General features: G+C 46.5%; 2 protein-coding genes across 8 annotated transcripts in view; one reads left to right on the top strand and one right to left on the bottom strand.

The window, feature by feature from the left end:
• Positions 1 to 1,372: 1,372 nt before the first annotated feature.
• LOC121292002 (zinc finger protein 271-like) lies at positions 1,373 to 14,782 on the bottom strand. Of its 4 annotated transcripts, none has more exons than XM_041213731.1 (2): positions 14,713 to 14,782; positions 1,373 to 4,514 (listed from the first exon to the last, which is right to left on the bottom strand). In XM_041213731.1, the coding sequence occupies exon 2, from the start codon at positions 4,031 to 4,033 to the stop codon at positions 3,266 to 3,268; it is 768 nt and encodes a 255-aa protein (XP_041069665.1). In that variant the 5' UTR covers positions 4,034 to 4,514; positions 14,713 to 14,782; the 3' UTR covers positions 1,373 to 3,265. The 4 variants fall into 4 exon arrangements, with proteins under 4 accessions (XP_041069665.1, XP_041069668.1, XP_041069667.1 ...); XM_041213734.1 differs by lacking the exon at positions 14,713 to 14,782 and adding an exon at positions 12,050 to 12,063; XM_041213733.1 differs by lacking the exon at positions 14,713 to 14,782 and adding an exon at positions 10,386 to 11,232.
• Positions 12,536 to 27,646, top strand: part of LOC121292000 (zinc finger protein 271-like) — a 27,541-nt gene continuing 12,430 nt past the window's right edge. The window contains exons 1-2 of one of the 4 annotated variants that reach the window (XM_041213724.1): positions 14,885 to 14,909; positions 20,529 to 20,739. The gene's annotated coding sequence lies outside the window, so the exon portion shown is untranslated. Of the gene's footprint in view, positions 12,555 to 14,867; positions 14,910 to 20,528; positions 20,740 to 27,646 lie in introns of those variants that run through there. The other 3 variants (XM_041213723.1, XM_041213725.1, XM_041213722.1) reach the window with 3 other exon arrangements.

Below are 27,646 nucleotides of genomic sequence, written 5' to 3'. Positions count from 1 at the left end.
TTAAGATCGCAACTAGTTCAACTTACATTTAAAATTCCTGATACGGTCAATTTCAGCCATATTACCCTGATAAGACCAACACAAACTAAACTCTCAGCCACAACTTGCAGTTGTTGCGTATTTCTCAAGGGGTTTTAATAAAGCACTTAAAAAAAATTTACATGACCAATTGAAGCAATTTTATTTCAGGATGATACATTGTGATCTGATTGACTTCATGATCAATGCAGTGTGTAAACATGTACAGGATAATCTCATTTTACAACATGCTTCTGTTTCAGCAAATGGTGGGGTGGAGTTTGTTTCTAAAGGGAGCCCAGAGCCTCAGGATTTTTTTGTGTAGCCATGGAATAATCCATTAAGAATTGGACTTAAACCCACAACCTTGTTCTCTGAGTCAGAGGGTTATGGGTTTATGTTCCACTCCAGGACTTGAGCACAAAAAATCATGGCTGACACTCCAGTGCAGGACTGAGGGGTGGAAGAGATTACAGAGATAGGGAGGGGAGAGGCCATGGAGGGATTTGAAGACAAGGTCAAAAAATCTCACTAAATCTAATACTGAGCTTTCCTGGGAAGAGTGGGTTATTCCTCGAGTTTTATTGCTGACAGACTGTTAGAACTGTGCCTAAACAATAGAACTTTCATGAGTGAATGAAAGCAGAATGGTTAATCAGCAGTACTGATCAAAGACAATCCCTTAAAATGATCAAAAACAACAATACCTGGAAAAACTCAGCAGGTCTGGCAGCATCTACGGAGAGGAGCACAGTTAACGCTTCGAGTCCGAATGACCCTTCAACAGAACTAAGTAAAAATAGAAGAGAGGTGAAATATAAGCTGGTTTAAGGGGGGTGGGGTGGGACAAGAATGATCTTAAAATGACCATTCCAGCTGACACCAGGGACTTTCCCACCTTTCACAGCTCCAGGAACCCAGACACAAAGACAACACTGACACCTGCAGCTCTAACTAGTTACCACTTTAAATCAAATCAAACTTTCAGGCTGCCAGTTTACAGGGGAGAAAATATTCTTCACACAGCCTTGGGACTTAACCCCTTATAATATTTCTGTCACACTAGACTCAGTTTCTAAGTTATTGTCAGCCATGGTTTATTAGCACTGTCAGAGCTATCATTTCTCTCAGATAAATGTAAAGAATGTAAAAGGTCCCATGATTACAATGTAGAAGGGCAGGGAAGTCTTCCCTGATATCCTGGCCAATATGGACTTCGCAATCACCTTCACAAAAACAGATTATCTGGCCTGGCCATCATTACCTTGCTGTTTGCGAGAGCTTGCTGCTCGTAAATTGGCTGCCACGTTTTCGACTATACATCAGAGAGCATTTCATTATCTATAAAGGGCTTTTGGATATGTAGTGCTTGTGAAAGTTGATAGGGAAACATTCTGCTTCCTGTGAACAGGAAATTATAAATCCATTGATGGAGGAAGTATATCAGCCCACAGTGACATTGACCGACAGATTGTGTACAGGATTCATAATCTAGCTGCCTGAGTATAAGAGTGACTAGGAACACACTGTGCTGACAAATCATGTCATTTGCATTAAGCTAAACACATGAGTTTATTGAGAATTATAAATCTACACAGACAAATAACATCACAAAAACAGATTATCCAATCATTATCACATTGCTGTTTATGGGAGCTTGCAAATTAATTGCCATGTTTCCTACATTTCAACAGTGACTACACTTTAAAAAGCACTTAACTGTCTGTAAAATGTTTTCAGACACCCTGAGCTCATGAAGGTTAATATATAAATGCAATTCTTTCTCTCAGATAAATGTTACGCTTCCTGTGAACTGGAAATTAAAACCCATTGATGGAGGAAGTATACCAGCCCACAGTGACATTGACCAATATATTGTGTACTGGACTCTTACTGCACACTCTGGAGTATTTCAATGAATAGGAACATACCATGCTGACAATCAGGTGGTTTGGGTTAAGCTAAACACATGAATTCATCATGAGTTACATATTTAGACAGAAGATTGATAGACAGCAGACAAACAACAACACAATATTCAGCTTTTCACTAAATGTTTGATCAACCAAAATAACAAAGCATTTGAAAATGACTCAAGATCTTTCCCCGAACATGAAATGAATCTTGGAAAAATGTAAGGTGAACGTTTCGCTCCATTATTACTTCAAGGAAGATTGGGCTTAGGGAACTCAGGTCTGTAGAGATTCACCCACACCCTACTCTTGGTATTAGTGAAACACCCAACACCTGAAGAGGATCTGTCTATAATTCACATCACCAACGTAAAGCAGTGTCCAATTCTATCCCAGACCCACTCCTGAGAGCTGGGTCATGAACACACAAAGACACACACACGAACACACACACACACAACCGCCTCCCCAGGGGAAACTGTCTCAGAATACAACAAACAGTTCACTTAAAATTCCTGTGCTTCAGTCTGGCTCCCAATTCCAATTCCAATGAAGTGAATGGCACAGGATGTAGCTCATTTCCATCATACAAACTCAACAATGATTGCAGAAATCCATTGGTCACATGGGTCCATAGACCCATTTTTGGAAGAAACTCTTCTCTCAGGTGAATTGGACAGCACTTTCTAATTCCCAATTCTTTGCCCTTTGACCCTCCATTCACCACAATACTTCTGTAGCCATCAATCTGGTTTAATCACTCCCTCATATCCACCTTCCACACCCTTGTTTCCAAAATTAACTTTACTCCCTTCCTTCCTGGTCAATCTCTCTGCTTCTCAAATCCACGGGGTGAAGATTTGAATGTATCTGATATACAACTGGTTTAGCCATTCGTTACCAGTCTGACTGGACCACATCAAGCACTAGTGGTCCTGCTTTCCTCTGTCAAAACTGTTCATTACTCCAGGATGCATCCTAAGGGAAAAGATAAGGAAGGGTTTGTCTCTTGGGTGGGTTCACTGATATTCCAGGAGGTCTGACAACTGTGTGAAAGCTTTATTACAGAACTCACACCGATAGGGTTTCTCCCGTGTGAGTGTACTGATGGACCAGGAGATACACTGACCGTGTGAAAGCCTTGTCACACACCTCACACCTGAATGGTTTGTCACCAATGTGGATCCACTGGTGCTTCAGGAGATCATAGGAGTGGATGAAAGCCCTTACACAAACATCGCACCTGAAGAGTTTCACACCATGTGAATCCTCTGCTGTCTCTAGAAGGTTCAAGGCATCAAGAAAGTTTTATCACAAAATTCACACTTGAAGTGTTATTCGCCTGTGTGGATCCTCTGATGCAGCAGGAGGTCCGATGACCTTGAGAACGATTTGTTGCACGCATCACATGGCAACGGCTTCTTCCTAGTGTGAATGCGTCGGTGTTGCGCAAGCGTCGATGGCTGTGTGAAGGCTTGGTCACATACCTCACACTTGAAAGGTTTCTCCCCTGTGTGAATCCTCCGGTGCCTCAGGAGATCAGAGCTTTGGGTGAATGCCATCTTACACACATCACACCTGAAAGGTTTCTCCTGTGTGTGAATCCTCTGGTGCATCAAGAGGATCGAAGATGTTGCAAAAGCTTTATCACAAACATGACACTGAAAGGGTTTCTCTCCTGTGTGGATTGTCTGATGTCGCAGGAGGCTTGATAACTGTATGAATGCTTTGTCACACACCTCACACGTGAACAGCTTCTCCCCTGTGTGAATGCGTTGGTGTATGCGGAGGGCCGATGACTGTGAGAATGATTTGTTGCACACCTCGCATGTAAATGGTTTCTCCCCTGTGTGAATGCGTTGGTGAACCCGGAGGGTCATTAACCGTGAAAATGATTTGTTGCACACTTCACATGTGAATGGCTTCTCCCCTGTGTGAATCCGTTGGTGTACACGGAGGCTCGATGAATGTGTGAATGATTTGTTGCACACATCACATGTGAATTGTTTCTGCCCTGTGTGGACATGTTGATGTTGCATGAGCTCCAATGGCTGTGTGAAGGCTTGGTTACGCACTTCACACTTGAATGGCTCCTTTTCCATGAATCTGTTTTTATGTTACAGGCAGTACAACAGATAAACCTTGTGTTTTAGGAGATTTTATCAGCCTATGGATCCCTCCTCACACACCTCATACTTGAACAGCCTCTCACCTGTAGGAATGAGTCAGTGGTTCATGAGGTTCGATGAATGATTGAATTTCTCACCACATTTGGAGCCCACTCACACTTCTTCCCAGCCTCACCCTGACCAATTGCCCACAGCCGAACATTCAGAAAGGTTGGTTCTGATGGAAGGTTCCACACCACTGACCAGTTTCAGATCTGATGATATGTCAAAGCTCCCTTGACCCGACCGATTTCCAGATGATGATTTCACTGCCTAACCTTCTCTGTGTTGAGCAATGCTGTGAAGGGATTGGATACCTTCCCACAGTTGTGCAGTTGTTACTTGGATGATGGTCAGGGTCTATCTGCAGTGTCTATCCTCTCTGTATTCTCTGGTGTAGTACGGTGCAATCCTTCTGTAAAACAAAAAAAGGAAACATGATTTCCTCCAACTCCCTCTCCTCCTTTGCTGAAGGGGCTGACTCCTCGGTTAGAGACTGTTCCACAGTGAGTGCCAGTCTGCTATTCCCTTGTCTTGGGGATCAGATACAGGTCCTTTCTTTTTCCTCACTTGACTGTCACACAACATTTGTTTCCAGCAGGGACACAGGATAGTGACCGGGAACAAATGTGGCCTCTGCCTGCAATCCCCAACTTCCCAGGTGCCATGAGGGCAATGGAAAAGACAGGTAAGTGAAGAGTAAAGGGGGCTATCAATTTACTATGAGCTCAAGACATGCTGGCAAAGACTAGTTTTATACTTATGAGTATGTGTTTAATATAAAGAGCACACAGGAGAAATGTTAATTCAGTGAAGATAATGAAATTTCTTCCCTTCATTTCCCAAATTATTTGAAGAAAACACACTGGACAGGAAGTGCTAGAAGCAATGAAAATTATGCTTTGGTGTAGCTGATTGAAGGGTTCTGGTTTATCCAGGGAAATTAGATACACTGCACTCGCCCAGACTGCACATCCCAAATTCAGCTATCAGCCACAGCACTGGGCAAAACTATCAAATCCAAGCCCAGGTTTTTGGGAAAGGCCGAGGCCTTCAGGTAAAATCTTTAAATCAGGCATTAAAAGACATTTAAATGCTCTGGGGACATGGATTCATTTTAGCTGGCAGAATTTAAAGTCAACGAATTAATAAATCTGGAATTGAAATCTAGGCCGGAGTTTTCCGTCCATGTTGGATTTGGGCGTCATGGCAGGCGTGAGCGAACAAAATGGCAGGAAGGCCAAAAATCGGTTTTACACCGTCATGAAACCAGTTTGCATTTGTCCGCTCCACCGGTCAATGACACTGCCACCACACATCAGGAACATCATTTTAATACATCTGCATCTAATTATAAGCCCTATTCGCTAGCATCATGCCCCACGTCAAATTTACCGCCCACGTCGGCAGGTAAACAGGCCAGCCCAGACCATGTCCTGACAATTGTGGTGTGCAGAAGTAGGGACTTACCTGTCAAGTCCTGGCACACATTGCAGATATCTGAGGAACAGAAGATGCTGATTCCTTACTGCTGCTGGACCCTGGAGGAACACGTGCATTGTATGCTGGGCGGATTCTCATTGACATGGCTCTGCCACGAAGCAGCTCACAGCTTCTCGGGAAGATAGGGAATGTTCACCTGGACATCCCGGAAAGAAAAGGGTTCTGGCTGGTAGATGACAGTAGGGAGGTGGAAGGTGATGCTGAGGTCACTGCTGATGTCTGGGGTCTGCTAAGTGACATCAGTGCCTTGGTCATGGTCTGTTATGGATGATTGTCAAGGGGATGGAGAGGAAGGTCTAGCTTTGACTGGGAGAGGAAGGTGTACTGGAGGGGATGAGGTTAGGGGCTAGGGAATGAATTTGCCAGGGGTTGGGAGGGGGGAACAATAGCGCCGGGGGTTGAGGTTGTGGGCGAGGGAGTATGGGGTGAGGAGGTTTCAACGGTGGAGAATACGGCAACTGAGGAGGTAGGTGCAAGGGAAGAGGAAGGTGAAAGGGAAGGAGTCTGGAGGGGGAAGGAGTCTGGGGTAATGGGGGGGGGGAGGGGGGGCTTCTGGCTGGGCGGCTGGAGGGGGGAGAATTCCAGTGGGAGGAGGGAGCCTTGGACAGGGGAAAGAGTCCAGGGGAAGGAGGGAGCTCAGAGCAGGGAAGCAATGCAGGTGGAGGAGAGAGTTCGAGGTGAGAAAGGAGTCCAGGGGAGGAGGGAGTTAAGGTGGAGGAAGGGGTAAAGATGGGGGGGGGATGTCCAGGTGGACATGCAAGGGAAGGGTCTGTGGAGTCGATGACTGCCTCCTAGGGAGTGAAATGAGGGTTGGCATGGTAGGACAGAATGTTGCGAATGAGAGAGGGCAGGGTGAGCCGACAGGGTGGGAGGGTGAGGGTGCTTCGGTAGCAGAAGGGATGGTGAGGGTAGTTGGTGGGGACTCCAAGGCAAACACGAACACTGGGGGTGAGGAGGAGGAGATCCGAGAGATCAATGAGGATGCGGGTGGGATTCTCGGGAAGATAGGAAATGTTCACTTGGACGTCCCGGAAAGAAAAGGGTTGTGGCTGGTAGGTGACAGTGGGGAGGTGGAAGGTGATGCCGAAGGGTCAACATTGATGGGGGAAAGGACATGGGTGAATGAGGGAGGGGAAAGGACGGTGGAGGGGAGCTGAAAGCTGAAGACATACTTAACAACCACCATGTTTCTAAAATTGAAAGTGAAAGGAGCATCGTGTTGGGCAGGCACAGCTGCTGCATGGGAGTCTAATCAGTGGGTGGGCAGAAAGGCAGGTCAGTTAATTTGAACAACTGAAAGCGAACCCCAGCCAGCAGCACTGAAAATGCTCGAGACTTTGAGATAAATATGAGCGGGGGAAGGCTCTGCGTGTGCGGGAAAGTGCTTGCACAAGCTCCAAAAGGCCCTGCCACACACACACACACTTCTCCCTCCAGAATCACTTGTGGGCCAGCCGTGTGCAGCTGGACTGCTAGCTGGGGGGATGCAGTGGGAGGATGCGTGAAGTCTGTAAATTAAGCTGAAAGACACCATTTCACATTATTCATGGAAGTGAATATATTTTCAGATTATAAAGTGACAAAATGTGTTCACCCGTGCAACCAGCTGAGATCAGGATTTCTTAACTTTTCTAGGCTTACCACATTTTCTAGGTTCTGCCCTGACATCCGCAGCAGGGGTGGAGACAGCCTGTGCAATGGTCGGCCCTGTTGCCTCTGATGACTTCAGCATGTGTCCTCTGGAAAGCTGAGGCCTTCAGGGCCCTGGCTTGCTCTGGCTGTCCTCCTGTGGCCCAACAGCTCCCTCTGAGGTGACAGAGGATGAGATTGAGGGGGTCACAAGCAAAGGGAGAGGATAGCCTCTGAGATTCCTGAGTGGATGACCCAAGGGTGTCCAGCTGCTGCTCCTACTCCCTTCAGGTGCCTAAGGGCCCCAGCCTGACTCCTTGAGGGGAAGGAGCACCAGGAGGAACATTGAGATGTCCCATTTCCCTCTCGCGTTGCCACTGCAAGAACTCAAACATGGTTCCCACAGTGGAGTGTAAGTCTGCATGCATCTCCGTGTTCTGCTGGACCAGGGTTTCCATGGCGTCCGCCATCCTTCCCATGGAGACCTCCATATGCGCACATGTGGGCACCACTTCATCAGAGAGCAGGCTAACACATTCCTCTGAATTGCGTGCCACCCTGTTGGGGGCTTCCAGAAGTTCTGCATGATGTTCCCACGCCTCCTGCTGACTTTCCACGATGAGTTGGAAGGCCGAGTTCAAAGACTCATCATCTGACTCAGACCTTATAATTGCCTCTTCCTTAGCAGTCCTCTGAGTGCCAGAGAGCTCGGATGAACCAGCCTCCTCCTGCTGCAGACACGTGTCCATGTGGTGACAACCAGATTGTGAACCTGAGCCTGCTCTAGACCTAGGTCCCACCGAGGTGTGTGTCTCTGTGTTGGTGGAGAGTGTGGGTGAGTGCTGTGACGGGTCTTCCAGGCTACTTATTTCCAGCTCTTCAATGGAAGCGGAGTCCTCTTGGAGGGAGGACTGGGGTGGAGCTGAGGGACTGGCTGGCTGAGGGTGTCAGTTGCTTTGCAGAGCTCCCTGTGAACCAAAGTAGAGATAATTAATGCATGGCAGCAGAGTCAAAAGCTGGAGTGGGAGCTCTCACAGTTGTGTTGAGAGAAGGATGATGTGATGCAGGATCCTCACGTGGGTGTTCACCCCTGACTTCACCGTCACCACAGGTAGGGTCCATGTCCTCACCAGTCAGCGTGATGGCACGCTCCTCAAAGTAAGTGAGGGGCCTAATGCGGGCCACTCCACCTTGAGTCTGGGTTCCCTCCCTGCTGTTGTAAGCCAGCTTTTCCTGCATTAAAAATTGATGGAGAGTTTGTGAGCAGGACTCACAGCACTGTGTGGCATGTTTGTGTGGTGAGCAGAGCCAAGGATGGGATGAGGACACAATCTCCAGAGGATGTGAGACTGATAGAGATGTGAGGGCGTGTGTAAGAATTAGCAGTGTTGTCCCTTGAGGTGTGAGATCCCTTTGGACATGTGGTGGGTTTGTGACCTCTGTGACACACTACTCATTACATCCTACCAACCAGAAAAATACACTTTTATGCTTACTCCCTGTTTCCTGTTAGCCAACCAATCTTCTGTCCATGCTAATATGTCACCCCCTACACAATGAGCTTTTATTTTCTGCAATAATCTTTGAGGTGGCACTTTATCAAATGCCTTCTAGGAATCTAAGGACTGTACATCCCACGGTACCCCTTTATCCACAGCACATGTTACTTCTTCAAAGAACTCCAATAAATCGGCTAAACATGATTTACTTTTTGCAAAACCATGTTGACGCTGCCTGATTACCTTGAATTTTTTTAAGCGTGCTGCTATAATGCCTTCTAACATTTTCCCTATGACAGATGTTAAGCTAACTGGCCTGTAGTATCCTGCTTTCTGTTCCTTTCACTTTTTGAATAAAGGAGTTACATTCGCTATTTTCCAATCTAATTTTTCCTGAATTTAGGGGATTTTGGAAAATTAAAACCAACACATCAATTATCTCACTAGCCACTTTTTTTAACATCCTAGGATGAAGTCCATCAGGACCCAGACACTTGTCAGCCTGCAGCTCCCACAATTTGCTCAGTATCACTTCCCTGGTGATTGTGATTTTCTTGAGTTCCTCCCTCCCTTCGATTTCCACTTTAGAGCTATTTCTAGTGTGTTACTTGTATACTCTACAGTGGAGACCAATGTAAAATACCTGTTCAATTCATCTGCCATCTACTTATTTTCCATTATTAATTCCCCACTCACTTTCTATAAGACCAATGCTCAGTTTGTTAACTCTTTTCTTTTTAAAATATCTATAGAAACTCTTACTATCTGCTTTTATATTTTCACCTAGCTTTCTCTCGTCCTCTAATTTTTCCCTCCTTATTAATCTTTTAGTCATTATTTGCTGGTTTTTATACTCTGTCCAATCTTCTGACCTGCCACCCATCTTTGTGCAACTATATGCTTTTTCTGTAATTTCCCCTTAAATGTCTGCCATTGACCTATCCCTTAAACTAATTTGCCTGCTCACATTAGCTAGTTCTACTTTCATGCACTCATAATTGCCCTTATTTATATTTTACAAAGTAGTTTTAGACCCACTCTTTTCTCCCTCCAACTGAATGTCGAATTCGATCATATTATGATCACTGCTACCAATGAGCACCTTCACTAAGAGGCCATTAATTAATCCTACCTCATTGCACAATACCAGGTCTAGTATTGTCCACTCCCTGGTTGGTGTCAGAACCTGCTGCTCCAAGAAATTATTCCGAAAACATTCTATGAATTCCTCATCCAGGCTGATTTTTCCTGTCTATATGTAGATTCAAATCCCCCATGATTATTGCCGTACCTTTCTGACAAGCTCCCATTATTTCTTCCTTTATACCTCGTCCTACTGTGTGGTTACTGTTAAGGAGCTTGTACACAACTTCCACAAATGACTCCTTGCCTCTATCATTTTTCATCCCCGCCCAAACTGCTTCGAAATCCTGGTTTCCTGAACTTGGGTCATCCCTCTCAATTGTACTAATACCATCACTAATTAACAGAGCCACACCACCTTTTCCTAACTTCCTGTCCTTCCTAAATGCCATGTACCCACATGCTGCAGTCACGCTACATCACCAGCCCTTCCATTTCTGTTCACCTTAATTATTTAATTAGTCAAATAGTTAATAATTTACACAGATAAAGTAATGGAAAGTTGCACTCACCGAGCTTGGAAAAGAGGAAGGAAACTCAAAAACCACTGGATGCTGAAAAAAGATGAAAAAGCAGTGCCTCTTTCCTGCTCTGCCCTGAATTTCCACCTGAATCAAATTCCTAACTTCTCATTCAAATTATGTCTCACCCAGGTATAGTCACACGTACTGCACACCCCTTTCTGTGTTACAATGCTATACAATCTGTATAAACTCTGCTCCTTCACTCACTGGATATTCAGTCCTGAACATTAGTGTGGATATTATGGGATACAATCTGTATAAAATCTGCTCCTTCACCCACTGGATATTCAGTCCTGAACATTAGTGTGGATATTATGGGATACAATCTGTATAAACTCTGCTCCTTCACTCACTGGATATTCAGTCCTGAACATTAGTGTGGATATTATGGGATACAATCTGTATAAACTCTGCTCCTTCACTCACTGGATATTCAGTCCTGAACATTAGTGTGAATATTATGGGATACAATCTGTATAAATTTTGTTCTTTCACTCAAAGTCACCTCACTTGGTTTTCAGTCTGTCCATTGGAAGATGAGGATAGAATGTGAATGGTGGGTGAATGATTGACGTCGCTGACAGCCAATCAGGGACAGGAATAGATTAAAACACTGCCAACAAATCACAAGTCAATCACCCTGCTCAGCCAATCACAGATTAGAGGGCAGAACTATTCAGGTTTCCTCATCCTCGCGGTTCAGCACAGGTGTTGGAGGGACATTAAGGGTAGAAAGCCATTTTCGCCAACTCCAGCATGATGCCACCACCAAACACATCTTTCCTTTAAGCCCCCTGGCAGCATTCTGCAGGGATTGTTCCCTCCGGGACACTCTGGTCCACTGCTCCACCACCCCCTACACCTCAACCCTCTCCCTCGGCACCTTCCCATGCAACCACAGAAGGTGCAACACCTGACCCTTTACTTCCCCTCTCCTCACCATCCAAGGGTCCAAACACTCATTTCAAGTGAAGCAGCATTTCACTTGCACTTCCCTCAATTTAGTCTACTGCATTTGTTGCTCCCAATGCGGTCTCCTCTACATTGAAGAGACCAAAAGCAGACTGAGTGACCACTTTGCAGAACACCTTCGGTCTGTCCACAAGCATGACCCAGACCTCCCTGTCGCTTGCCATTTCAACACTCCACCCTGCTCTCATGCCCACATGTCCGTCCTTGGCTTGCTGCATTGTTCCAGTGAAACTCAACGCAAACTGGAGGAACAGCACCTCATCTTCCGACTAGGCACTTTAGAGCCTTCCGGACTGAATATTGAGTTCAACAATTTTAGATCATGAACTCTCTCCTCCATCCCCACCCGCTTTTTCGATCCCTCTTTTTTTCCCAATAATTTATATAGATTTTTCTTTTCCTACCTATTTCCCCTATTTTTAAATGTATTTCCATCAGTTGTTTTAGCTCTACCTTTTAGACTATTTCGATCCCTTCTCCCCACCCTACCCTCACTAGGGCTATCTGTACCTTGCTCGTCCTGCTTTCTACTCTTAATTAGCACATTCCTTAGATAATATCATCACCTTCAACACCTCTTTGTCCTTTTCCTGTGACATGTTTTGGTTATCTCCACTTATCACTGGCCCTCTATCCACTCCATCTGTCCCACCCCCCCCCCAAACCAGTTTATATTTCACCTTTTCTATCTTTACTTAGTTCTTTTGAAGAGTCATACAGACTTGAAACGTTAGCTGTGCTCCTCTCCGCAGATGCTGCCAGACCTGCTGAGTTTTCCCAGGTATTTTTGTTTTAGTGTTGGAGAGACAGACCCCCACCGAGTTGGAACTACACTACCCACGCTGCATAGCCCAGTGCCTGCGCAGTAAGGAACAGTCTGGAACCAAATGGAAGCCCAGCCCGCGGTGCCTGATGGGGGTTGTAGTTCTGACGCGCGCAGCGGCAGCTTACGCCCAACATTCGGGTGTTTGAATCTGAGGAAGCGCGAGCCCGAGCGGCTGTCACGTGGGCGGGGCTGGAATTGGAGGTGCGCACCTGTAAATCCCAGCCCCGGATGGCGGGAGCCAGGTGTTTAACCTGCTCTGCCCCCCCACTCCTTCATCCCCCTTTGCCCTCCCCCACCCCCCATCAACACGGTTAAATGGATAACAAGGGACTACATTTTACATTGGTTTTCTGTGACAGGTGAGAGACTGTTTTCTCCAGACTGTGGAGTAAAAGTATAAAAGTTTGACTCTCCCAGTTTTGACTCCATCTCCCTTACTGGTACTGAAGGGCCTGTCCTCCATTTAGACCCTGCCCCAGTTAAGATTGTAGATCTAAGGTGCTCCGCTCCATGGCCCGGTTCTCAAATCATTTCTCTCCCTCTTGAAGCTGTCTGCTTGCCATTCCTTTACTACTAGATTTCTGTTTTGTCTGGTGGTGAGGGGCATTTCTTTCTGACTCGAGGTAAAATGGGACAGATTGTAAGAGACCCTCTGTGAATCTGACATCAGGTCATCAGATGGTTTTACACAGGGGCAGCGTGTGGATGAGAAATAGGTGGTGGCTGAGGATAGACCCTTGGTCGGACTCCAGAGCGATGGGGGTGGGAAGATTAACCATTGCAGGAAATTCTCTGGCTGCAACTGAAGAGGCAAAAGGGGGCCAAGCGATAGCAGTCCTACTGACTGGACAACAGAGAAGAGTTTGAGGAGGAGGATAGTGTGGTCGGGCATGTCAAAAGCTGCAGAGAGGTTGCTTCTCTCCCCACAGCTGTTGCCTGACCTGAGTATTTCCAGCTTTTTCTGAATATGTATCAAATTTCCAGTATTCACAGTATTTTACATTGTATTTGAAGAGCTGGGTGTGTGCACTTCAGTGAAGTGTAGACTATGGGGTGATTTGATGGAGGTTTTAAAATAACAACAGTTTGTGTTCACAACTTCATGTGGACAAATTATTTCAATTGGATAGGTTAGGGAGGGCCAAAGACCATATTTACAAGTTGTGCAAGGGCAGAACTACAGATTCGTCAATCAGTAAAAGTAGAAAGGCAGGTCAATAAGGCTATTTTTTAAAAAAGCAATTGCACTGGGGTCCATTTTCGAGGAATAGAATTAAAAAGCAGAGAAGTTATGCTGAACTTGTACAGAATCTTGGTTAGAACACACTTGGAGAGCTGTGCACAGTTCTGATCTCCATAATGAAAAAGGACATAAAGTAACTGGAGAAGATGCAAAAAACTTTTATGTGTATGATATTGAGAATTGAGAGATTGTAACTATCAGGAAAGACTGAACATTCTAGCACTCTTTTCCCTAGAAAAGAGAAGGTTGAAGGATGACATAATAAAAAATTTTAAAATGATGGATTATACAGTTCAGAATTTGGGGATAAATGGAGAGATGTTCCCACTTGTGTGGGAGTCCAAAACTCAGGACCATAAATATAAGATGGTCAATAATAAATCCAATGAGGAATTCAGGAGAAACTGCTTCACCAAGAGAATGATTACAGTGTGGAACTTGCTACCACAGGGAATGGTTGAGGCAAATAGTTTTGACATATTTAATGGGAAGCCAGGTAAGTACATGAAGGAGAAAGGAATAGAAGGATTTGCTGATAGGGTGAGATAAAATAAGGATGGAGAAAGCTCATGTGGAGCATAAGCACCAGTAGAAAACAGATGGGCTGAATGTTCTGTTTCTGTGTTTAAAAGAGAAAAACATAAAAACATTGAAAAATATTTATCAGCAGATCAGGCAGCATCTGTTGAGAGAAACCGAGTTAACATTTCAGCTCAAGATGATCTTTCATGAGAAACGGGGTTAGCAGCTCTTCCTTTTTTCATGCCAGCAGCCAACACCACCCCCTCCCACACGAGGTCCTGCAGTCTGAATGCCCCACACTTTATTTTTTCAGAGTTGGTCACCCTGGAGTCAAGTAACTCACCAAGCATGGGTTGCGTACTCAGCACAGATCATTCCCTAAGTCACTCCTGAGCCATACAGTCACTCCCTAAGTACTGGCTTAATCTCCCCTCCCACTTTCTATTTTCTGTTCCCCCCCACACCTACAATGCCCCTCCTCCTGTCACCATCTCTCCTGTGCATGTGCTGATCCCACCACTGTACGTCATCGCTGCCTTGGATGCTGTGGATCTTCCTCTTCTGATCTCCTGTCAAACACATCTAAGGCTACACACCCCACACTGATATTGTCAGTTTGAAAGTCTCAGAGGATGAAGAATGCTATTGCCACACTAGAAATCTCTGTCAAATGTTTACCGAGGGAACTGAGACAGCAGCTGCAGTAAATGAGGTTTAATATTGACAGGACAATGACACGTTTAAATCCCCACCTGACCTGCTGCTCAAAGTTGCCTCCGTTTCACCGGTCAGTTTCCCAAGCTTCAGGAAACTCAGGTTTCTCCAGAAATATTTGGATTGGCTGTGAGAGACGTCAATCAGAGAGCCCACCCACGCTGCCCATTCTCTCCTCTTCCTCTTACACAGCTGGTTCACTTCCTGTAGGGACTGAAAACCTAGTGAGGAGATGGTGAGTGAAGGAACAGAATTTATAATAATTACATCACATAATATCCACACTAATGTTCAGGCAGTCTGACTATCCTGTGGGGAATCAGGTGTGGAAATGCCCCTTATGCTGTGTGAGAAGATCCAGCTGAGAGAGCTGTTTACTGGGTGCTTTGTGCTGAACTGTTTGACTGGAGCTGTGTGTTGGATATTGAGTGTGTCTGTAGGTGAGGTGTAATTATCTGAGAGGTTCAGAGCTTCTGAGGATTCAGACTGATTGTTGAGTTGTGTGTTAGTTTGTGAGTCTGTCTGTGTTGGGAGCTGGTTATTATCCTGTGGGCTGTGAATGGGCAGTTTTCTCTTTGTGTTGGGATCTGCATGTTATCTGTTTTTTGCAAATCCTTCCAAGGCCTCCCATCACCCCACCCATGCGTGTAATCTTGTCAGAAAAGAGAAAAAAAAGGAAGATTTGCATTTATATAGAGCCTTTCACAACCGCCCGATGTCCCAGAGTATTTCAGATCCAAATGAAGTACTCGTAAAGTATGGTCACTATTATAATATAGGAAATGTGGCAGTCAGTGTATGCACAGCAAGCTCCCACAAACAGCAAAGTGATAATGACCAGGTAATCTATTTTTCATTAGTGTTGATTGAGGGATTAATTTGGATAGGACACCATGGATAACTCCCTGTTCTTTTTTCAAAATAGTGCTATTGGATCTTTTACACCCATTTTAGAGAGAGCAGAAGGGGCCTTATTTGAGATCTCCTCTGACATACAGGACTCCCTCACTTCTGCACTGCAGTGTCAGCCTTGGTTTAAGGCCTGGATCTGGGGAAGGAGTGAGTGAGTGGGATGAACTGGATGGCTCTTCAAAAGAGCCAGCACAGACTCAATGGGCCGAATAGCCTCCTTTTGTGCCATACTATTCTATGATACTGTATAATTCTATGAAGGGTTCTCCGTTACCATCCCTGGCTCTCACTGTCGTTCCCTATGTTGGTCAGGAATAGGGACACTGTGCATAGGAAGAGGTGCAAGCTTCACTCACAGGAGAGACCAGTAATGCCCTGCCTCAGCACATCTGCTGCTGAAACTCTCATCCACACCTTTGTCGGCTCTAGGCTCAACTATTCCAATGCTCTCCTGGCTGCCCTCACTTTTTTTATTCTTTCGCGGATGTGGGTGTCACTGGCTAGGTCAGCATTTATCCTTGTTTTCAAATCCCTCCATGGCCTTGCCTTTCCCTATCTCTGTAATCTCCTCCAGCTTCACAATTCTCCAAGGTATCAGCGCCCCTCTAATTCCAATCTCTTGAGCATCCCTGACTTGAATCGCTTCACTGTGGTGGCTGTGCCGTCAGCTCCTCGGGCCCTAAGCTCTGAAAAACCCTCACTAAACCTCTCCATCTCTCTACAACTCTTCCCTTCTGTAAGATACTCCTTAAAATCTATCTGTTCAATCAAGGTTTTGGTCATCTGCACTAATATTATATTATGTTATGTTCCTCAGTGTCAAATTTTGTTAACACATTTGCAAAGCACCTTGAGACATTGAACTATGTTAAAGGTGTTATATAAATACAAGTCATTGTTGTCTATTGTAGTTGTGTAAAAAGTCAGAAAGTGACCGGGCATTCAGTTGGAGAAGTGTGATTCCCCTCATGGTTCACTATCCCACTGACCCTCGCTGTGAAGCAATCTCCCAGTGAGGGGGCAGACTCATTGTAAAGGGAGATAGGGTTATAACCTATAACTGGCAGCAGAGCAGGGTAGGAATGGCTGCACACTAGTTCAAACTCAGTGTGTCAAGTAGCACTGAAGGATGCACCTTCAGGCTGCAGTCCCTCTTCCTGCATGGACGGTTTGGGGGTAATTCCCGATCTTAGCCCAGATATGAGAGGAGGCAGTGGGCAGAGAGGCAAGCGGCAGAGAGGGAACAATTTTCTCATGGAGCTGTTGTTCATTCTGACCAATCTGGTCTTGAGGGATGCAAGCTCTATCCTGTGTTATGTATTTATGTGTGTGAATTTGTTGCTAGACCAATGCACTGTGATTTTTATATGCTCTGCTGCTTCTGTTAACATTCCTTTGCATGATGACAAGTTAAGCACTCGGCACCAACATTTTTTAGTGGACATGGAAGCTTGAAGCAAATGCTTGTTTTTGTTTGTTTGTTTTAACACCAGTAAACTGACCACCTATCAGGTCAAGATTATTTGACAACTTGAAGCTATCTTTGCAAGTTCCTGACTGTGGGGATTTGATCTTTACCTGTACTCATTAACAGCTCAGGGAGTATACTTCTGGGAAAACAATGATTCTCTCAGCTACTGTGGTGGAATTTGTAACAGCTGTCAAAATGGGAGCAAAGTTTTCAGACCAGGTTGTTGGATGTGGATTGGCTTGAAGCATCCTCAGTGAGAAAATAAAAAGAATTCCTCTTTCTTGGAATAAAGATGAACAATAAATAATAAATTCTATTGGCACAGCGAGAGAGTGTGAGAGAAACAGCATGACCATTTACAGTGAGAGTGTGAGAGAAACAGCATGGCCATTTACAGTGAGAGAGTGAGAGAAACAGCGTGGCCATTTACAGTGAGAGTGAGAGAGAAACAGCGTGGCCATTTACAGTGAGAGTGAGAGAGAAACAGCATGGTCATTTACAGTGAGAGTGAGAGAAACAGTGGAGCCATTTACAATGAGAGTGAAAGAGAAACAGCGTGGTCATTTACAGTGAGAGTGAGAGAAACAGTGGGGCCATTTACAGTGAGAGTGTGAGAGAAACAGCGTGACCATTTACAGTGAGAGTGTGAGAGAAACAGCGTGACCATTTACAGTGAGAGTGTGAGAGAAACAGCGTGACCATTTACAGTGAAAGAGTGAGAGAAACAGCGGGGCCATTTACATTGAGAGAGTGAGAGAAACAGCGGGGCCATTTACAGTGAGAGTATGAGAGAAACAGTGGGGCCATTTACAGTGAGTGAGTGAAAAACAGCGTGGCCATTTACAATGAGAGAGTGAGAGAAAAACAGCGGGGCCATTTACCGTGAGTGAGTGAAAAACAGCGTGGCCATTTACAGTGAGAGAGTGAGAGAAACAGCGGGGCCATTTACAGTGAGAGTGTGAGAGAAACAGAGTGGCCATTTACAGTGAGAGAAACTGTGTCCATTTACAGTGAAAGTCTGAGAGAAACAGTGGGGTCATTTACAGTGAGAGAGTGAGAGAAATAGTGTGGTCTTTTACAGTGAGAGAGTGAGAGAAAAACAGCGTGGTCATTTACAGTGAGAGTGAGAAAAACAGCGGGGCCATTTACAGTGAGAGAGTGAGAGAAAAACAGCGTGGCCATTTACAGTGAGAGAGTGATAGAAACAGCCTGGCCATTTACAGTGAGAGTGAGAGAAACAGCGTGGTCATTTACAATGAGAGAGTGAGAGAAAAACAGCGGGGCCATTTACCGTGAGTGAGTGAAAAACAGCGTGGCCATTTACAGTGAGAGAGTGAGAGAAACAGCGGGGCCATTTACAGTGAGAGTGTGAGAGAAAAACAGCGGGGCCATTTACCGTGAGAGAGTGAGAGAAAAACAGCGTGGCCGTTTACAGTGAGAGAGTGAGAGAAAAACAGCGGGGCCATTTACAGTGAGAAAATGTGAGAGAAACAGCGGGGCAATTTACAGTGAGAGTGAGAGAAACAGCGGGATCATTTGCAAAGAGAGAGAGAATGAGAGAAGCAGTGGGGTCATTTACAGTGAAGAGAGTGTGAGAAACAGCAGGCCCAATTACAGTGAGAGAGTGAGAGAAACTGTGGCCATTTACAGTGAGTGTGTGAGAGAAACAGTGGGGTCATTTACAGTGAGTAAGTGTGAGAGAAACAGCGTGGTCATTTACAGTGAGAGTGAGAGAAACAGTGGGGTCATTTACAGTGAGAGTGAGAGAAACAGCGTGGCCATTTACAGTGAGAGTGAGAGAAACAGCGTGGCCATTTACAGTGAGAGTGAGAGAAACAGCGTGGCCATTTACAGTGAGAGTGAGAGAAACAGCGTGGCCATTTACAGTGAGAGTGAGAGAAACAGCGTGACCATTTACAGTGAGAGAGTGTGAGAGAAACAGCGTGGCCATTTACAGTGAGAGTGAGAGAAACAGCGTGACCATTTACAGTGAGAGAGTGTGAGAGAAACAGCGTGACCATTTACAGTGAGAGAGTGTGAGAGAAACAGCGTGACCATTTACAGTGAGAGAGTGAGAGAAACAGTGTGGCCATTTACAGTGAGAGAGTGAAAGAAAAACCACGTGGCTATTTACAGTGAGAGAGTGAGAGAAACAATGTGGCCATTTACAGTGAAAGAGTGTGAGAAAAACAGTGTGTCCATTTACAGTGAAAGTGTGAGAGAAACAGCAGGGAGGGCCATTTACAGTGAAAGAGTGTGAGAGAAACAGTGTGGCCATTTACAGTGAGTGTGTGAGAGAAACAGTGTGGCCATTTACAGTGAAAGTGTGAGAGAAACAGCAGGGAGGGCCATTTACAGTGAGAGAGTGTGAGAGAAACAGTGTGGCCATTTACAGTGAAAGAGTGTGAGAAAAACAGTGTGGCCATTTACAGTGAAAGAGTGCGAGAGAAACAGTGTGGCCATTTACAGTGAAAGAGTGTGAGAAAAACAGTGTGGCCATTTACAGTGAAAGTGTGAGAGAAACAGCCTGGCCATTTACAGTGAAAGAGTGTGAGAGAAACAGCGTGGCCATTTACAGTGAGAGAGTGAGAGAAACAGCGTGGTCATTTACAGTGAGAGAGTGAGAGAAACAGCGTGGTCATTTACAGTGAGTGTGTGAATGAAACAGCATGGTCATTTACAGTGAGAGAGTGAGAGAAACAGCGTGGTCATTTACAGTGAGTGTGTGAATGAAACAGCATGGTCATTTACAGTGAGAGAGTGAGAGAAACAGCGTGATCATATACAGTGAGAGAATGAGAGAAAAACAGCGTGGTCATTTACAGTGAGAGTGAGAAAAACAGCGCGACCATTTACAGTGAGAGTGTGAGAGAAACAGCTTGACCATTTACAGTGAGAGCATTAGAGAAACAGCGTGGCTATTTACAGTGAGAGAGTGAGAGAAAAACAGCGTGGTCATTTACAGTGAGAGCATTAGAGAAACAGCAGGGTCATTTACAGTGGGAGAGTGAGAGAAACAGCGGGGTCATTTACAGTGGGAGAGTGAGAGAAACAGCGGGGTCATTTACAGAGAGAGAATGAGAAAAACAGTGTGGCCATTTACAGTGAGTGTGTCAGAGAAACAGTGTGTCCATTTACAGTGAAAGTGTGAGAGAAATAGCGGGGTCATTTACAGTGAGAGAGTGAGAAAAACAGCATGGTCATTTACAGTGTGAGACCATTAAAGAGCCCGAGAGGGAAAAGAGCGCTGAGAGCTGATTGCTGAGTAGGATTGGTGTTTCTAGCCTTTAAAGTAAAGTAAGGTTTTTAGTTTGTGTTTAGATCTCCAGTCTTTTTATTCTCTTTTCCTTAAAGGTGGCTTGTTAAGTATAAGATTGATACTGGTGTGTATAAAAAATAATTATAATAAAGTGTAAAGAGTGGTGATGCTACAGTAATTAATTAATTGAATAAAATATGATCCAATGGCAGGATGGATGATGTGTTGCTGCTGCAGCACTTGGGAGCTGCTGGACACCAATGTGATCCAGAGCGAACACATCTGCACCGAGTGTTTACAGTTCAAGGAACTTCGAATCCAAGTTAATGAGCTGGAGTCCAAGCAGCAGACATTGCGCCACATCAAGGAGGGGGAAAGTTACCTGACACTTTGCTTCAGGAGGCGGTCATACCCTCAGATTAGGTAATTCAAATTTGCTCTGTGATCAGGGTGTGACCGCGGATGAAGCAGGCTTGGGGACCCAGGGTGTAGTGTTTGAAGAGCCTCGGCCCCTGCAACTGTCCAACAGTTACAAGTTTCTTACAAGCTGTGTGGACGAGAACAGGGACTGCAGGGAGGATGAGAGAACTGACCATAGCATCGTGGTACAGGGAGCCATTCAAGTGGGGGGGAGGAAATGGGAACATGGTAGTGGTAGGGGACATTATAATTAGGGGGATAGATACTGTTCTCTGCAGCCATGAGCGTGAGTCCTGAAGGCTGTTTTGCCTGCCCGGTGCCAGGGTTAAGCTCATCTCCTCAGGGCTGGAGAGGAAGTAGGAGGGGAGGGGTCCAGTTGTCGTCGTCCATGTTGGTACCAGCGACATTGATAGGACTAGAAAGGAGGTTCTGCTGAAAGAATGTGAACAGTTAGGAGCCAAATTAAAAAGCAGAACCTCCAAGGTAATAATCTCGGATTGCTATCTGAGTCACGGGCAAACTGGCATGGGGTAAATAAAGTCAAGGAGTTAAATGCGTAGCTCAGAGATTGGTGTGGGAGGAATGGGTTTCAGTTCATGGGGCACTGGCACCAGAACTGGGGTAGAAAGTAGCTGTTCCAGTGGGATCGGCTTCACTTGAACCGTGCTGGGGCCAGTGTCCTGGCAAATTGAATAACTAGGGCTGTAGAGAGGACTTTAAACTTTTTTTTTGCAAAAATTTTATTCATAAATCTTCAAAAACGTTTCGAACCATTTCAAATCACCATTACAAAAATACAAACAGGTTCAACTATTACAACATGAAACACAAGATGTATCAGAAAAAACAATGAATATTTCAATCATTGGCAGACATACATTTTAATCTGTACAGCCTGAGGGGCTCTTTACAGTTCCCAGCCCCTCAGTGCACTGTGGCAGAAAGGTCTTAGGCAGCGACCCTTCCCCATTGCGCCTTTGCGGCGGCTGCCCCAAGCTTAACTGTGTCCCTCAGCACGTAGTCCTGGACCTTGGAAAGTGCCAGTCTGCAACACTCGGTCGGGGACAACTCTTTGCGCTGGAAAACCAACAAGTTTCGGGCAGACCAAAGAGCGTCTTTCACCGAGTTGATGATCCTCCAGCTGCAGTTGATGTTTGTCTCGGTGTGTGTCCCTGGGAACAGCCCGGAGAGCACAGAGTCCTCTGTCACAGAACTGCTCGGGATGAACCTCGACAGCAACCACTGCATCTCTCTCCAGACCTTCTTTGCAAAGACACAATCTACAAGGAGGTGAACAACGGTCTCTTCCCCACCACAGCCACCTCGAGGGCAATGTGCAGAGGGGGTGAGACTCCTGGCGTGTAGGAAGGATCTTACAGGGAGGGCCTTTCTCACCACCAGCCAAGCTACATCTTGATGTTTGTTGGAAAGTTCTGGTGATGAGGCATTCTGCCAAATGACTTTGTCAGTCTGCTCAGGGAACCATCCCACAGGATCCACCCTTTCCTTTTCCCTCAGGGCCTTTAAGACATTACGTGCCGACCACTGCCTGACGGACTTGTGGTCGAAGGTGTTTCTCTGCATAAATTTTTCCACGAGGGACAGGTGGTACGGCACAGTCCAACTACTTGGAGTGTTCCGCGGCACCGTGGCCAGACCCATCCTTCGCAACACTGGGGACAGGTAGAACCTCAGCATGTAGTGACCATTGGTGTTTGCATACTGAGGGTCTACGCACCGCTTGATGCAGCCGCACACAAAGGTGGCCCTCAGTATGAGGGCGATGTTGGGCACGTTTTTTCTCCCTTTATCTAGAGGCTTGTACATCGTGTCCCTGCGGACACGATCCATTTTCGACCTCCAGATAAAGCAGAAGATGGCTCGGGTGATCGCCACCATACAGGAGTGTGGAATGGGCCAGACCTGCGCCACGTACAGCAACAGCGAGAGTGCCTCACACCTGATGACCAGGTTCTTACCCGCAATGGAGAGGGAGCGTCGCTCCCACATGCCCAGTTTCCTTTTCACCATAGACACTCGCTCCTTCCAGTTTCTAACGCATGCCCTGGTCCCTCCGAACCATATCCCCAGCACCTTCAGGCCATCAGCCCTGACAGTGAAGGGGACAAAGGATCTGTCAGCCCATTTTCCAAAGAACATGGCCTCGCTGTTCCCACGATTAACCTTGGCTCCCGAGGCCAGTTCGAAACGGTCGCAGATGTGGATAAGTCTGTGCACCGACAGCGGGTCCGAGCAGAAGACGGCGACATCGTCCATGTACAGGGAGACTTTGATCTGAGTGCCTCCACTACCTGGGATCGTCACTCCTCTTATGCCCGGATCCTTCCGATGGACTCAGCAAAGGGTTCTATGCAACACACGAAAAGAACAAGCGAGAGAGGGCAGCCCTGCCTGACTCCAGATTTAATAGGAAAGCTATCTGATTCCCACCCATTGATTGAGACTGCACTACTGATGTTAGTGTAGAGCAGTTGGATCCAATTGCGAATTCCCTCCCCAAACCCCATTTTGGAGAGCACATCCACCATATAGGTGTGCGATATTCTGTCAAAGGCCTTCTCCTGATCCAGGCTGATGAGGCAGGTGTCCACACCCCTGTCCTGTACATAGGCAATCGTATCCCTGAGCAGCACGAGGCTGTCAGCGATCTTCCTCCCCGGCACAGTGCAGGTCTGGTCAGGGTGGATCACCAATTCCAGAGTGGATTTGACCCGATTGGCGATGACCTTGGACAGAATTTTATAGTCCACATTCAACAGTGAAATGTGTCGCTAATTTCTAATTTCCTCCCTTTCCCCCTTGTGCTTGTAGATGAGGGTGATAATGCCTTTCCTCGTGGATCCTGACATACTGCCGGCCAGGAGCATACTCTCGTACACCTCTAGCAGGTCTGGGCCGATCCGGTCCCACAGAGCCAAATACAACTCCGCCGGCAAGCCGTCGCTTCCGGGAGTTTTACTCTTCTCGAAGGACTCAAGGGCCTCAGTCAGGTCGTCAGGAGTTAGCGCTTTGTCCAGACTCTCCCGTGTACTGTCATCTAAGACCTCCGTGATAGAGGACAGGAAGGACTGGGAGGCCGTGCTGTCTGTGGGCTTCACGTCATGTCATCCGGCATAGAAGGATTTGCTAATCCTCAAAATGTCAGATTGCATTGACTTTACTGAGCCGTCTTCTTCCTTCAGGCTGCTGATCACAGAGCTGTCTCTGTGTACCTTTTGGAAGAAGAAACGTGAGCACATCTCATCCTGCTCCACGGAGTGGACTCTGGAACGGAAAATGATCTTGGAGGCCTCTGAGGCAAAGAGCGAGGCTTGCTGGCTTTTCACCTCTTGGATTTCCTCCTTGATATCGACCCCCATCGACCGCAGCCAGAGCAGATTCTGCATGTTTAACTGGAGTCGGGACATTTCCCTCTGTTCCTTTCTAGCTTTCTGGGTGCCTTTGAGGACGAAAAACCTCTTGATGTTTCCCTTGATCGCTTCCCACCAGTGTGTCAGTGACTCAAAGTGGGGTTTCATGGTTCTCCAACCTTTGTAATCCCTCTTGAGCTCCTCAATGTTTTCTGGGGTCAGCAGTTGCACATTTAGCTTCCATGCCCCCCTGCCAACCCTCTGGTCCTTCTCTAAGTGACAGTCAGCCAGTAGGAGGCAGTGGTCAGAGAATAACACCGGCTTGACGTCGGTGGATCTGACTGCGAATGCACGGGACACAAACAGGAAATTATCCTGGAACAGACGGACCCATCAGGCCGCGACCAGGTGTATCTACGCTGCGCTCCATCTGCAGGGTTGCTGAAGACGTCGTGCAGCTTGGCATCCTTTATTGTTTCCATCAGGGATCTGGATGTAGCGTCCAATCTGCTGTCGGCCCTGCCGGATCGTCCAGCCGCATCGATGATGCAGTTGAAGTAGCCGCCCAGAATGACCGGTCTGGAGGTCGCCAGCAGCAGTGGGAGCTGCTGAAAAACCTCCAGCCGCTCAGCCCCTAGTGACGGGGCGTAGACGTTAATTAAACAGAGTGGAGCATTCTTGTACATTACGTCTACTACAAGGAGGCTCCCGCCCACCACCTCCTTAACCTGGGAGACGGTGAAGCTGCCTCCCCGCAGCAGAATACCCAGGCCGGAGGAACGAGAGTCGTTTCCTCCACACCAGATCGATGGCCCATGGGACCACCATCGTGACCATTGCCTGTAGGAGCTGAGGTGCGGTATCGCACACTCCTGCAGAAACAACAGGTCAGCTTTGACCTTGGCAAGGTAGTCCAAGCTCGCAACACATCGCGTAGTAGATTTAATGGTACGCACATTTATGGATACAATCTTTACACCCATTTTAAAGCAGTTAGTCGCTTACGAAACCTGTTGTCTCTGAGAGTTCCTTCATGCCCGTGGTGTGCTCAAATTGCTTCACTTGGGATGGGCTGAGGAAAGTGTCCTGAACCTCCCCATTGGCGGTGTTCTGCTCGGGTGGCATCTGGGGGTCCGTGCAGAGAGCGGGGTTTGAAATGTCCTCTGTTGGAGAAGCTTCTCCAATCCTCTCCCCCTCTGGGGCGTAGCTGCTCCCGGCTTCCCGGAGCTGGGGTGCGCTGAGCGCCTCACTGCTCCCAGATTCCTGGGGTTGTGGTGCACTGGCCTCTTTGGGTTGTGAGCCAAGTTGGGGTGCGCTGGTCTCCTCATTGTCTCCAATGTTCTGGAGCTTGGGTGTCTCGTCCTCCAACTCCCTAGCGTTTTGCCGCTTCTTCTGTTGGTGCCGCCCTGGCACTTCTTCGTCTGAAGAGCTGCTGCTCTTGTTATCCGTGTCGGATAGGAGACGCCTCTTGACTCTTGTCTGGGAAGTGGCTTGGTTTCTTTTTAGCCCCTTCTTCCTTTTGGCTCTCTTCACCAGCTGCCACTCCCCCTGCTGCTTTCCCACTGCTGCCTCCTCCTCCTCCGTTGATTCGCTCTCCTGAGGAGTGGGAGGATCGGGGGCAGTGCTGTTGATTGGCTGTCTGTTGCCCCAATCTTTTCCTCCACCTTGTCTCTCTCTGTGTCCTCCTTTGTCCCGTTGTTCTCCCTGGGGGCCTTGGTGGTTGGAGTGACACGAGGCATTTCTTCTGCTTCCCCCTCGTTGGCTTTAGCTGCCTGTGCATAAGTACGGCAACGTTTGGGGCAGGTCTTGTAGAGGTGACTTGCCTCGCCACACAGGTTGCAGCACTTAGCCTGTTTACAATCTTTTGTCTAGTGCCCTTTTTGCAGTTCTTGCAGAGGACGGCACTGCAGTTGGCCGCCACATGACCAGACTTGCCGCATGAGTGACAAAGTTTGGGTTGCCCAGCGTAGACAAGGTACCCACGGCTTCCCCCGATAGCGAATCTGGAAGGGGGGTGGAAAACGGCTCCCTTACCGTCGGTCTTGAGCGTAAACTTAACCTGGCGTTTACATGTCCAGATCCCCAAATTATCTTTAACTTCAGTGCAGCTCCCAACCTTATTGAAGTACCTGGTAAGGAAGGTGAGCACGTCAGCGACAGGGACGTAGGGGTTGTACAGATGCACAGTCGCAACCCGTTCACGATGCAACGGTAGAACAAAGAGCGGCTCCGCCGTCAGGATCTTCATTTCTGGCAGGTCTTTCTTTTCCTCAAACACCTTCAGGAGTTTGACACAAGCTGCCACGTGCTTGAAGGTCACATCAAAGAAACCAGCGCTGGGGAAATCCTGTAGGCAGTAGATCTCCGCAGCCTTGAAACCACACAGCTTGAATAGGATCCTCTTGGTGAAGAAGGTCCTATCCATTCCTGTTCCTTGCTCGCTGCCCTTCACCATGACTCGGATGGTGTTAGGTATCCCATGGTAAGGGGTTTGACTGGTTATAGCCATTGCTCTTTCCCTGGCAGAAACGTGATAAAGGTCTCTCCCCTGCCAGGTAGAGAGGACTTTAAACTAAATAAAGTGGGGGAGGGTTCTGGAAAGGGGATATGTAGGCTTACAAAGCAAAAAGACATAGCAGCCTTGCAGGGCAGCTATTTAGATAATGATACCCAGAATGTGACAGGAAGGAACAGAGGGTACAAAAATTAAAAAATGCAACAAATAGGATCAAAAGGGGAAAAAATGGTAAAAAGGCAAAATTAATGACTCTTTACTTAAATACACATAGTATTCAGAACAAAATAAATGAATTAACGGCACAAATAGAGGTTAATATGTAAAATCTTAAAGCCATTATGGATACATGGTTACAAGGGGATCAAAGCTGGGAACTAAATATTCAGGAGTATGTGAATTTTTGAAAGGACAGGCAGGAGGGACAGTACGAGATGGAATAAGTACGATAGCAAGAAAGGACCTTCGATCAGCAGATTTAGAATCCATATGGGTGGAGATAAGAAATAACAAGGGGAAGAATACACTGGAGGGAGTAGCCTACAGGCCCCCTGACAGTAGCTATACTGTAGGTAGGACAGAGAATAAATAAGGAGATAATGAGGACATGTAAAAAAGGCAGTACATTAATCATGGGTCACTTTAATCTTCATGTAGATTGGGACAATCAAATTGGCAGAAGTAGACATGAGCAAGAATTTATAGAGTGCATTTGGAACAGTTTCTTAGAACAATATGTTGTGAATCCAACCAGGGATCAGGCTATTTTGGATCTGTTAATATGTAATGAGGCAGGTTTAATAAATGATCTCAGAGTAAAGGATTCCCCTAGGAAACAGTGACCCTAATATGGTAGAAATTAGCATTCAGTTTGAGAGCAAGAAACTTGGGTGGGAAACAAATATGCTAAAATTAAATAAGGGTAATTACAAAGGAATGAGAGCAGAGTTGGCTGGAGTGGATTGGGAAAGGAGTTTAGCAGAAAAGATGGTTGGTGAACAATGGCAGATGTTTAAGAAAATAT

This window comes from Carcharodon carcharias, chromosome 19, assembly GCF_017639515.1.
Source record: "Carcharodon carcharias isolate sCarCar2 chromosome 19, sCarCar2.pri, whole genome shotgun sequence".
NCBI lineage: Eukaryota > Metazoa > Chordata > Chondrichthyes > Lamniformes > Lamnidae > Carcharodon > Carcharodon carcharias.
Note: the sequence above shows the minus strand (reverse complement) of the source record. Positions and strands in the feature narration are given on the sequence as shown.